The sequence below is a fragment of the Mycteria americana genome, chromosome 7 (assembly GCF_035582795.1).
Source record: "Mycteria americana isolate JAX WOST 10 ecotype Jacksonville Zoo and Gardens chromosome 7, USCA_MyAme_1.0, whole genome shotgun sequence".
NCBI classification, from domain to species: Eukaryota; Metazoa; Chordata; class Aves; order Ciconiiformes; family Ciconiidae; genus Mycteria; species Mycteria americana.
Window position 1 is genome coordinate 5,466,585 of NC_134371.1, and position 12,862 is coordinate 5,479,446.

Here is a 12,862-nt window from a genome sequence, read left to right on the forward strand (position 1 = left end):
ACTTTGACCACTGCTGAACGTTAATTGCAACACAGGAGTCAAGCGATCTGATGAAAGCAAGCTTATTTAACAGTCATGGTTATTTCTCTTATCTTTGCTTTGCACCTCCAAGCAGTAAAACCATCATTACACAAAATAAGCCATTACTGTATATTTAAAAGAAAGTATTTCCTATTCTACATTATCAGCAATTTTGCAACTGTGTTACTTTGGTATTTTGGTGTGAAGCATGATCCAAGACTCTAAAATAGCTCAGCTCCCACTATCTTACATATGGGAAAATTAAGATTACATTGGGATTTAAATATACATGATGCAAGAAATCTTATTAATTTCATTGTTATTGTTTCTTATGCAATTCTGCAATCTTTCTCTGAGCTTATAGTAATACCCTTTCATTTAAAACCAGCAGATTTCAGTAGTCTTGGCAATATTCAATGTTATTTTCTCTCAGACTGTGGCAGAGTTGAACTGAACCAGCAGTGTGTGGTAAGCCACACTGGCACTTTTCTAGTAACACTATGAAGGTCTGTAGAACATAGACTTGTTATAAAAATACAGTTAATTTCCAATTCTTGTCACTGCAGATAGAACCATTTAAAATGTGAACCCATGCAAACAGCTTTTCTGCTGAGAGTAAAGCTTTTCCATGAGCCAAGGAAGAATCCCTTCAATATGGGATGTACGATAGATTTTCTAGTCCAATGACAATAATAAAAATTATTATCTCAGAAGAGATTTCTTGACTCATCTGATGCTAACGTTTCATGCTGGGAGAACACGTTATTAATATAGGAAGACCTGCTCCCCAAGCTTCCAGCTTTGTATATGATTAAGTCACTCAATCTGGCTTCAAACAAGGAGATCCACTATTTCACTACTGATAATCTTATCAGAAACAGATTAGCAAACTGTGGGTAGCTCCTGGACAAGTATCAGGATTCCCCACCACAGTACAGCCCATAGCGGTCACAGTATGCACTCCACCTATTTCAAAGATTCGCAATTGAGAGTTTAGCAATAAATGGATATTCCAGTGACATTGCAAACATCTAAGAAGCAATGGAAGTATTCCCACAATAAAGACTTGGAAACCTGTGTTTTAAGTATAGCAGAAGAAAACACTACAGAAACCATGTACTTACAATATATTGAATGAAATATTGAAGCTATTTCATATTTTATACTCTTGAAGTTTTCTGTTTTGAATTTATACAAAAAGGATAGAAATAGAAGCCAAGATAACGTGAAACTGATTGTGTGAGAAAAACAAGCATTTTTCTGGCTTAATTATGGAACGATTTTGCATACAGGCAGGGATGGAGTGCTCATTTTATTCACTGAAAAACACAACTAGCACTGTGTGCAGTATCACAATTGCATTTACTTTAAAATAAACTCCTACACTTTTCAATTTACTCATGTGAAGAACGATCAAGTAATAGCTTTGTCAAATTACAGCCAGTCACTGCAAAAGAACAGAATTCCTCTTGGCAAACTAAACCATGCATTGGCAGTTGCGCTTAAAAATAACCACTGCTTTGACTTAACTCTCTAGTCATTTATGCTGCTCAGAGTATTAATAATTTTAAGAGAGAAGTTTGTATTTAATATCCGGATCTTCACATTCAGGGGTTTTGTAGTGTTTGTCACAGACCTACCACTGCTTTCTATTGCACAAGGAGAAAGCAGTAACGTCTATTGCTTTCAAAGATCCTGCACCAAAAAAACCCCTATCAATTAAAAGAAACCTTTTCCTCTAATGTGGTCAGTACTCCAATAAGAAACTAGAATTGGAGAATAGGACGAGCAAATTATGGAGATTTGGGTCTGACTAGCCCAAGTGCAGGCAGCTAGCTGTACAACAGAGCAACGTCCCACCGCATCGTGCTCCCAATGCAGAGCGGTTCTACATGAATGAGATACACCACTGCTACTAAAACAGTTTCACACAGAGCTGTAGATGGAGACTGATCAACTGCCGGCACTTAGGTCAAAGTTTAGCCATAAGCCAGATAAGATCTACCCAAAGATAACAGAAAACTGACTATGTGCATTTTTATATAACATTTTCAGTCTTCGAACACTGGAATCTGGGTAAGTTGGAATATATCTGAGAAACCAAAGAATAGTTTGGGAATTACCTGTATCCTGCTAGCTGATGTAACACTGAGTGTTGGGAACCCATTGAAGCTCACAGCTGACTCCTTAACTAAAGTTGTCAGACTCCTGCTTTTGGCTCTACAAACTCCAACTCAGTCCCTGGTGTCTTGCCCAGGACAAGAATTATCACTGATGCTCTCTGTGAAGCTTGCCTTCTATCAAGGGGTTTTCACACACTAACACTGCAGAGCGTGGTAACAGATTAGACAAGGTATCAGAACTAATCACGAGAGAACTTCAAAAAGCTCTGGAACGTGTGGAGAGTTCAGGTAAGCATATAAGAAAATTCACATGCTTACTAAGGAATAGTCGTGACCTCTATTAAATTATAAGGATGACATGAAAATTAATTTCTAAACTGGAGTAAACATCTACATTTAATAGAATCCTTTTACTCCACCCTGCCTCATTTACTCCCTTTCTTAGAAGTCAGTAACACCTCTAGGAAACATCAGATTTAAAAACAAATTGCAAGTAAAACATAATGATAGGTTAGGATATAGGTGGGCATTTCTCATGTTGAAGCAGTAAACTGTAATAGCTGCTGCTAAAAAGAAAAGTTTGAGAAGGGGTATTAAATGCGATTAAATATTTAATCCCTAAGCTTCAGACATGACTTTTATTAAGAAAGAGATCACGTTTTCCATCCCAGGAAAGATTTCCTGCACACTCCACAAAAGATTTCTTCCAACCTTTGGTGCCACCCCCGGTTACGACATGCTGGGTCAGATGAGCATCTCACCTTGCATATGCTGTTTTCTATACACCTATCTATGCTAAAGATTTTTTTTTTAAATGATAAACACAAATAGTTCAAACAAAACCTATTTAAAGAATTTAAGTATAAAATCACAAGGTTAGCAGATTTACTTCTAAAAAAATTCCATTCCCTTTTCTTCTCTTCATTATTCTGCCTTTTGTGTCATGACACACCAGACCATTTTGAAGAAAACACACAAACATTCAGAAGAGCTGCAGAGACAACAGTTTCCTTCTCACATTGTCTCTGAATGTCTGGGTCTGCCCAACTCTCAGCTCTGAGAAACAAGGGCCTGTTCTTTCTCTCAAAAATTGTTTCAGATTTTTTTCAATTTTATGCAGAAGTCTAGTGATTCTATCTACATGGTGTTAGGATCTATATAAATATATGTATATTCAGAAACTAGCACAAAATCGACATTGAAGAAACACAATGTAATCTATACATACACAGACACCTTGTTTTAATGGTCTCTCGTAACTGAAACATACATTTGCATTTTTATCATAATGGCATGTGGCAAAAACTGATGTAACCACTATGGTTATCACCTTACAAAACTGCTAAACCACTTCCTTAAATTGGTTCTCGAGAGCTCTAACACAGGGGACTTGGTGTCAGCTCCAGTTGTACGTTTCAAAAAACAGCATAGAGAAATCAATAGTTTGAGTTAGTGGTTCATAATTTTTTTTTTTTGTAACAGAAGATCACTGTCAAATCTCAAAATATGCATCTGAGTACAACGGATTAACTGAAACACTGAAAATAGCATTGTTCAGCATGGTGGCATAGATAGGAATAGACTGCTTACTATGCCCTCCAGGAGCGCAAGCAGGCCATACTTCTCTCAACATCTCTGTAATTAAGCTTTGGAAATGACTGCCAAACTCAGGGATCTGAGTCACCTCAGGAAAATAAGATACTAGGCTAATTTCAGATACCTTGGGGCAGGGGGGGAATGTAGAGCAAGAGGTGGAGTAATTGCAGTTTCTTTTATTTCTTAAAGATACATAGTAGAAAATCTCAGGAAGTTTGGTTTATGCTAGATACCAGAAAAAGATCAGAATTGCATACAGCTCAGAAGACCCTTCTTTAAACAAGGAACAGCATCCAAACCAGCTGAATTCCTTAAGCGCTTACCTCAGGCTCCAACTTGACTAGAATTTCATGCTCCTGAATCCTAAAAATCCCCAAGAAAAATCACCCAACAAAAGATTCTGCCTTAATTAGTTGTTCCATATAGTTCATTTTTTCAGGAATCTGAATTTCAGGAAGCCTTTGACACTTTCCCCCACCGCATTCTCCTAGAGAAGCTGGCGGCTCATGGCTTAGGTGGGTGTACTCTTCGCTGGGTAAAGAACTGGCTGGATGGCCGAGCCCAGAGAGTGGTGGTGAACAGAGTTAACTCCAGTTGGTGGCCGGTCTCAAGTGGTGTCCCCCAGGGCTCAGTTTTGGGGCCAGTCTTGTTTAATATCTTTATCAATGATCTGGAGAAGGAGATCCAGTGCACCCTCAGTAAGTTTGCAGATGACACCAAGTTGTGCGGGAGTGTTGATCTGCTGGAGGGCAGGAAGGCTCTGCAGAGGGACCTGGACAGGCTGGATCAATGGGCTGAGGTCAATTGTATGGGGTTCAACAAAGCCAAGTGCTGGGTCCTGCACTTGGGTCACAGCAACCCCATGCAACGCTACAGGCTTGGGGAAGAGAGGCTGGAAAGCTGCCCAGCAGAGAAGGACCTGGGGGTGCTGGTTGACAGCCGCCTGAATATGAGCCAGCAGTGTGCCCAGGTGGCCAAGAAAGCCAATGGCATCCTGGCTTGTATCAGGAATAGTGTGGCCAGCAGAACTAGGGCAGTGATCATGCCCCTGTACTGGGCACTGGTGAGGCCGCACCTCGAACGCTGTGTTCAGTGTTGGGCCCCTCACTACAAGAGAGACATTGAGGGGCTGGAGCGTGTCCAGAGAAGGGCAACGGAGCTGGGGAAGGGTCTGGAGCACAAGGCTGATGGGGAGCGGCTGGGGGAGCTGGCGTTGTTCAGCCTGGAGAAAAGAAGGCTGAGGGGAGACCTTATCGCTCTCTACAACTGCCTGAAAGGAGGGTGTAGAGAGGTGGGGGTCGGTCTCTTCTCCCAAGTAACTAGCGACAGGACAAGAGGAAATGGCCTCAAGTTGCACCAGGGGAGGTTTAGATTGGATATTAGGAACAATTTCTTTACGGAAAGGGTGGCCAAGCATTGAACAGGCTGCCCAGGGAGGTGGTGGAGTCACCATCCCTGGAGGAGTTCAAAAAACATGTAGATGTGGCACTTTGGGACATGGTTTAGTAGGCATGGAGGTGTTGGGTTGACGGTTGGACTAGATGATCTTAGAGGTCTTTTCCAGCCTTAATGATTCTATGATTACTTAGTTTTCATTACCATTAAACCTCAAAAACAGCACCTGACTTTTAGCAGGACAGATTTAATTCCTTTTTATATGCAAGGATCCTATTCCAAAATGAGTTACATTAGCCATGAATTGCTGGCAATATCCTCACTACTATATAAGAGATGCTATAATGCATACTCAAATCTCACTGTGGGTGGAAACCTTACTCATAAGGTTGTCCCACCCAGATACACAGGCTGACAAGCCTGTATCCTGCCCAGCAAAAACAACCAGCCCAATGAGACAATGTGTTTAGAACATCATATTTAAGACTTGATAATTCAATCGGTTTTGCTCATGTAGGAAGTAAGGAAATAATTCCACTGTGTTGCTTAGGCTTTGGTTTTAACAGTACAGCAACAACCTTAACTGAACCACTCCAGGAGTACGTAACTCTCAGATATTAGCTTTAAAGTTTTGTCAGTACAACTGCAAAGTGTCAACCCTAAAACTCTTCCCAAATTGTGTGCTTAGTACAGCCAGGTATCGCTTAAACTACGCTGTTGACTACAGGATTTCTGGCTCAGTTTGCAGCTACAATTATCAGATGATGACCGTGGCTGTTTCATCCTCTGCTTTTCTACTGGTCTCCCTCCAACAAAGCTGATGATGTTTTAGGTGATGCAGAAGCTGCTGTCAAACCTTTGCCTGCTAGGAATATGTGACAGAAGATGACTGTGGAAGAAGCCAGAATGCAGACTCGCCAAAGCATCCACCCATCTTGTATCCCTCCTTCTCTCTCAGCTCTGAAGTGTTCATAAACCCAGACAGATCGATCACTCACAAGCTTTAAAAGGCCTAAATCATCATCAGTAACAAACAGTTTCAGGATATTGGCTCTATCTTGCATCAGTCTGTTAGCTACCAGGCCCAATATTAAACCGGGAGGGTGGGGAGAAACAACAAAACCCAGGGAACAAAACCACCCTATTACCTCATGCTGCTTAGCATTCCTTCAGACTACATGCTCTGTGATCTTCAGCCCAGATTCCGACTTGGGTGCAGATGTGACATTGCAGCACTGGTAGAAATTTATCCTGGAAGTATTATGTCCACAGAAAGTGATTTAAGGACATTCCAGCACAGATCACAGGAATGAAACAAAATATAAATATGGGCATTTGCTCAATTTATCTTTCCAGTCATAAAATTCAGCTGCTGGGACTCTTACTCACTACGGACCTAGAAGCAACAAACCAGCTCCCTGAATTAACTGAACCGGACAAAACTCTAGCACCTTTTCTGTGCTCGGATAATGAAGAAATCTTGATAATTCCAGATAACCCGAAATCTTCAGGTTGAGCTGCAACACAGACATACATCTATCTAAATATGTGTTTTATACATACATATATGCACATACAAATGCATATACAAATATGCATTTACAGCATATAAATCTTCTATACTAAAGTTTTGCACAAATAATTTCAAACATTTAATGTGTTTTTAAGTATTTAGAACATTAAATACCCAGTGCAAAATGTGACTGGAAGTACAAAAGACAGATTCTTAGATGAGGTTACAAACCAAAGCATACCATTTCAGGTAGCAGAATTAGGGACGCCGTATTTGCCATTTCACGCAGTACCGTACTGGGTGTTGAAGTACCCCCATGTGCCAACAGTACACAGAGAACTAACCTCAGATCTCAGATAGCAACAAAACACAATCAAAACAAGCGCTGTAGTATTACGTGCAATCTGAAACTAATAGGACTGACAGGAATTCAGGCTACTGCTGTTATGGAGAACAACCAAACCATATAGAAGCTGCGTAGATGTAGCTCTACTTGTATGATGCCTGTGAAAAATAAGCCATCAAAAGTACTGTTAGTTCTTCCTAGCTCTGCCAACTTAAGGTACAAGTTTAAATAGAGTACTATAAAAGAGGGATGAGATAGTGAAGTAAATCCACATCTGTACGTACTTCAATAAGGACAGCTTTGGCATCTACATAGTTAGCATGCAGACAGACATAAATATTAACCACTAAGTTACACAGAACTACGATGTAGTACTGTGATGCATTATGCAAGTCTCTATACGTAGAGCTGCTATAGATCTGATCAACTTCTAGCAGGTCAGCTCCAAGGAGGGGCCTCAGTTGAGGACAAATGGCACAACAGGCACAGAGGAATTCTACATTTGCTTTTCAGCTGGTGCTTTCTAGCGCTGGATCAGATAGCTCTGAGGAGATCCACAACTTGTCTACAGTAGGGCAAACTCTGAACTCTCAAGTTCAGAGTTCCTGCTGGGTTGGCTCCCAAGATTACAGTATGATCTCAGACTGCACAGAGATTGCCTGAAGCCATCAGATACGTTAAGACTATAAGAGAAAGAACAGGAAAATTAAGGTAGTAAAAGGCACTAAATGTAGGCTGTTATTAGGATTAGGGATTAAAACAGATTAAGCAGATTAAAATAGTACACAAGGGGTTACTTAATACCCAGAGGATGCAAAGACAGAAGCTGTAAGGGCTAAAAAGATATTTGTAGATACATTCAATTTTGAAGCAGTCGAAGATATATTCAGGTTCATCTACAGCTGTCAGTGCCTTTCTGTTCTAGCAACTATATGGCCAATGGTTTAAGAGTTAGTTTGACACATCTTTGTAGGAGGCAAAGAGCATCAAGTTTTGTTTTTAAGAAATACTAAATAAGATTATCTTCATGTTTTGAACATATAATACTAAGAGAATGAGATTTAAAAGTAATCAGCTTACAGGGAAGATCAGCTTCTCTATGAAAGACTTTACACATAACAATGACTTTAGGTTTTCTTAGCAGCCAAGAAATTGTGTGTCATCTCTAAATTTTGCCTGTGGTATTCCCTTTGTGGGTTACAAAAGCAGCCCTACATTCTCCATGCCCATCAGAACTTTGTTAAAGAGATAAAAATGCCAAAGTTTGACATTCTTTTTTGTGAGAAGTTTAGCTTTCAAATACAAAAATCTTCTGCAACGTGAGCTGTCTAACGGAGGTGAGCTTAAGATCCCAGCCTCTCCAAACCAGTTATTCTTATCATGTTCCCCAAGTCTGCCATCCTTCCAATCACACCCTGGTCTTATTTCAAGAGGCACAAATGCTTCTCAGGTGAGTACCTGAAGCTGCGAACACCAGAAAAAGCAGAACTCCCTACAACAACAGTTGTATGCAGCCCTCTTCAGATCAGGTGCATGGGCTAAATAATTTTGAGACCTCTTCCTGCACCATTTTTCAGTGATCTGTACATTCTGCCTTGGTAGATGAGAGTGCTATTTTCCCCACATGTACAGAAGATCTAGCCTGGTTCACGTGCTGCGTTTGAGCAAAACAAGGCAATGAAAAAGATAAAAATCTAAGACAACTGGCTTTTCAAACAAAAACAGAAAACACTGCTCATTCAGGCATGAAGAACTGGCAAGTACCAAAAAGAAGGTTCTTATTACCTACATAAATGAAAAACCTAAAAAAAATGTGCAGAGATAGAAAAATAGCAGAGGGGACAGTAGGAAGTGAAGGAAGGCTACACTCCGAGCTACATCTGAGAATCCTTCTTAAGATTTTGGGCAGACCAAAGGCATTCAGGTCCAAAACTGTGATCTTATGCATAAACTTAGGAGTTGCCTATGATCCTTAAGCATTTCACAACCTGACTCAAGTTTCACCCAGAAGCCCTAACAGTGTTCCCCTGTGTACAATCAGGAAAGCAACTGTCTCTATAGGCACCAGGAGTCACAAGAAAACCCAACCAAAATTCAGAAAACAGGTGATATTTCACTGTCATCCAAGTGTTTCAATCCAGTCAGCCTTCCAGGAGCACAGCCAGCCCAGCACAATACAGCCTCAGGAGCCTCAAAAGGACAACTTTAACAAGTTGCCCTTTTTTTTTTTTTCTTTTTTTTTAAATTAAAACAATATAAGCCTACTGCTGAAATGTTTGTTCAGGAAGTAGAAGTCCAAGGTCCAGTTCTCTCCTCAGCTTGTAATGAGCTTTAAAAAGTCTTATTTAATCACCCAAAGGGAGCTGTAAACACTAAAATCAACCACTGTTGATGCAGCACCCTCTTTTCCTCCCGGCAATGCTACGTCAGTGACCTTGCCCTTTAACTGGTTGCTGTTTAAAAGACTTCAGAGTGTTCTCATCATACTTCAGGCCCCAAAGTTATCCCTAGACCAGTAGCTATAGCAAAACTAATTACACTACATGGAAAAGATAAGTTGCACTGTGTTAGTAGTAATACTTTTTGTTGTTCTCATAAAAGAATAAACTCAAAGAATAACCTCTCATGTTGTTAAGGACAGCAAAGAGATGTAGCCTAGATATTCTTAGAGGTTTTTTTGTTTGGCAACAGAAACATTGTTGATTTAAAATCCAGGCCATTTAAAATCAAAAGTTCAAAGTGCAGTCAGATACTGCACCTGCAAACACAGGATTTTCTGTGAGCATTTTATGTTGTTTCAAAGTCTCTGTTTAAAGAAAATTCTTTCCTGTTGTTCCATATCAAAGTGTTAAATAGGAAAGGTTCAGAAATGGTTCTGGTGTTGTCTATCACCAGTTAGCATGGTGCTTGTGTATCTCCGGGCGAGTTCAGCATAGACACAGGTTCTGAATTCTCTATGTTATCCTCACTAATAAACTGCTACTGCAAAAATCCAAGTGATTACACAGGGCAGGCCACCCCAGAAAGAGTCATTAAATGTACAGGGAAAGACAGGGAAGAAAAGTTTATTTCTAGCTCACTAGGCCCAAGTCCTCGGGCATATAGCTTCACACCTCGGGCATATAGCTTCACATATAGCACACACCTTAGTGGGAGATTAGGCATCTAACGCTTGCTGCTGCGGTTAGAACGCAGAGGCTCTAAGCCTCACCCTCTTTTAGGTATATTAGCTATTGCCATAATATAGGAAAATTTTAAAGAACCAATTTTATTGTTACATTATGATTTTCCTTGTATTCTGTGACTTAATTGCTAGTAATTTTTTTTCTTTAAACAAGGTTTACTGCTACCATACTAAGCATAGATAAGATCTCCTGCTTAACAGGCTCGATACATTGCCATGGGGCCCAGAACCATGTGAATTTATTGCATTGATAATCAAATGTATTAACGTTTTCAGACTCTGGTCCATTATTTTACATTTCTCATTGATACACTGAAACAAGCAGGAGAATACTTATATAAAATGCAGCATTATCACTGCATTTATCAACTACTAGTTGCCTGCTGCTTCCACGAACTTGCTTGGATAGATGATGGCTACTCAAAATAATGTTTCATACATGGAAAGTTTAAACTAACAGTCCAGACCCAATATATCTGATCAAGAGAATCTCTCCTCTGTGTTAGGATAAAGTTCGTTGCATGCTCCTCTTTGGTACGGCCAGAGCAACAGAAAAAGCTAACTTGTTGAATTTTAGCTTGAGAACAAGATGTTCCTGTGTCCTCTTCAAATACTGTTGGCAAATATACAGACTAGCAAAAGTAGCCCTTTAGCCATCTGCCACATACCCACCTCCCGGCCAAACATTTACACCTTCTTCATGACTAAAATGAAGGTTTCTGTCAATTTTTTCCATGGCATTACCTAGAAATGGCCTGAAATTGAAATACTAAGTAATGACGGTCTCAGATTGTAGCTAAACATATTCAAGTAACAAATCACTGTAAGAATCTAATAGCATAAGCCCAATTCTGCGCTCTCTGAATGAAAACTGTATGCTTCCAGGCATGCTTTTATGTATGCTTCCACAGTGAAAAGTATGGTTGAAGATCACCCTGAAGTTAAGTACTGCTACAGCTGCTAGAGCAGACCACTCTTATTCTCGTTTTATAGAGTTTCGAGAAATAATACCCTGAAGAGTTTTAAAAGTTGGCTCTGGACTTTGTACATGCCAACCTGATAATCTTGGACTTGACAATTAGAGGCGCTGAGGTCTTGCACTTCCTAGAGCACCGATGCTTCATGTATGTATCTGCTGCTTTGCATCCGATTTCTGGACATGCAGATGTCAGACCTCAGCATCTTTTCATCTTCAAGTACAGGACGCCCACATTTGGCGCATCCTTAAACTAAGATACACAAGGATCTGTATTTATGTGGCAGCTTTAACCCAAGAAATTCAAAGTTATTCCAAAAGGAATAGAATAGCCTTATCTAAATAACTTCTTTGAACTTTACTTTCAAATTACCCTGTAAAAAAAATGCTTTATTAGAATACTCCTCTCCTTCCTGGAGCTATTTAAGGTTTATGCTGCCCAGGAACTGCAGCCTTGCATTTTTGCAGCTGATTGTTCTCTCAGCAGCATAAAATTAATACCGCTAAGACAACACAGAAACATACAAAAGTCCCAGACCTGGATGGGCCTGTACTGTTAGGTGAGCGGCAGGCAGTATGCCTGCCTTTTCCGTTTATACCAGGAATTGCAAAGTGATGTGCAGTCCTTTGGGACCAAGAGTCACTCTATAAAATGTGTGGGAGTGAGGGGGAATTAGAGCTCTCTAGGACTCCATGACAAAATCTCACACTGGCTTCAGCGGGGCTAGGATCCTACCCACGGTTAGATATCAAAACCCCACAGGCTGGAGGGAGAGAAGGGGAAGAAGCGCATAAGGAGCAAAACTTTGTGAGAGGTTGGACAGCCGGACCCCAGACTTCCCCAGAGGAGGAGGAGGAGGAGGAGGGTATTCTGCAAGCCTTAGGAAGGGGCGGCAGAGGCTCCTGCCGAGGTAAGTACCTTGTAACTGAGCTGAGAGGGACTCTTGATGCTGCTGGTACTTGAGCGCCGTGGCCTCAGCCTTCCTCAGCTGGCCCTGCAGCTCGTAGTAGAGCATCGCCCCGTAGAGGAAGCCGAACACCACAGTCAAGAGCAGGAGGGTCTGGAAAATCCGCTTCTGTTTTCGGGAGCACATCCCGTTGCCCATGTCCCCGGCGGGGTCCCGAGGGCCCCCGCCCCTCACGGCTTAGCAGCGGGCAGCTGGAGGCGGCGGAGGACGAGGCGGTGACATCGGAAGCCCCGGGCCCGCGCCGGGAGGAAGAGGGAGGGACGGAGGGAGGGAGGGGCCGGCCGAGCGCCTCAGCCCCTGGGCACCGCCGCGCCGCTCCGGGCGGCTTCCCCCTGCGTGCGGGCCCTGCGCCTCGGAGCGGAGCCGGCGGGACTCTGCGCGGCGCGGGGCGGGCGCCCCAGCCGCATGCTGCGGCCGGGAGGCTGCCCGGTGCTGCCCGGCCCTCCGGCGGCGGGAGGGGGCGGCCCCCGGCTGACTGTCCCGGCCCTCGGCTCCCCGCGGCAGGGGCGGGCAGCGGCGCTGGCTGCCGCGGCCTGCGGGAGAGGGGCTGCGGGGCGGGGGCGGCTCCGGGCTCTCCTCAGGCGGCGCCTTCAGCCCGGCCCCGCCGCGGGGAACCCGCCCGGCCGGGGGCTCTGCCGCCGCCACCTGAGAGGAACAAAGGCAACTTCCCCGGCCCCGCACTTACGTGTCACCTCCGCTCCGCCGCGGCTCCCCGCCGCGGGATCCCCGAAGGAAGTCCC

The 12,862-nt window shown here is 42.6% G+C and overlaps 1 protein-coding gene across 2 annotated transcripts in view; it reads right to left on the bottom strand.

Moving 5' to 3' along the window:
* The window catches only part of GOLIM4 (golgi integral membrane protein 4), a 36,077-nt gene extending 23,215 nt beyond the window's left edge, over positions 1-12,862 (bottom strand). Inside the window, exons 1-2 of one of the 2 annotated variants that reach the window (XM_075506828.1) lie at positions 12,808-12,833; positions 12,074-12,215 (exon numbers count right to left, since the gene is read on the bottom strand). In XM_075506828.1, coding sequence (XP_075362943.1) covers positions 12,074-12,170 — 97 coding nt within the window. In that variant the 5' untranslated portion in view covers positions 12,171-12,215; positions 12,808-12,833. Of the gene's footprint in view, positions 1-12,073 lie in introns of both variants that reach the window. The other variant, XM_075506827.1, reaches the window with a different exon arrangement.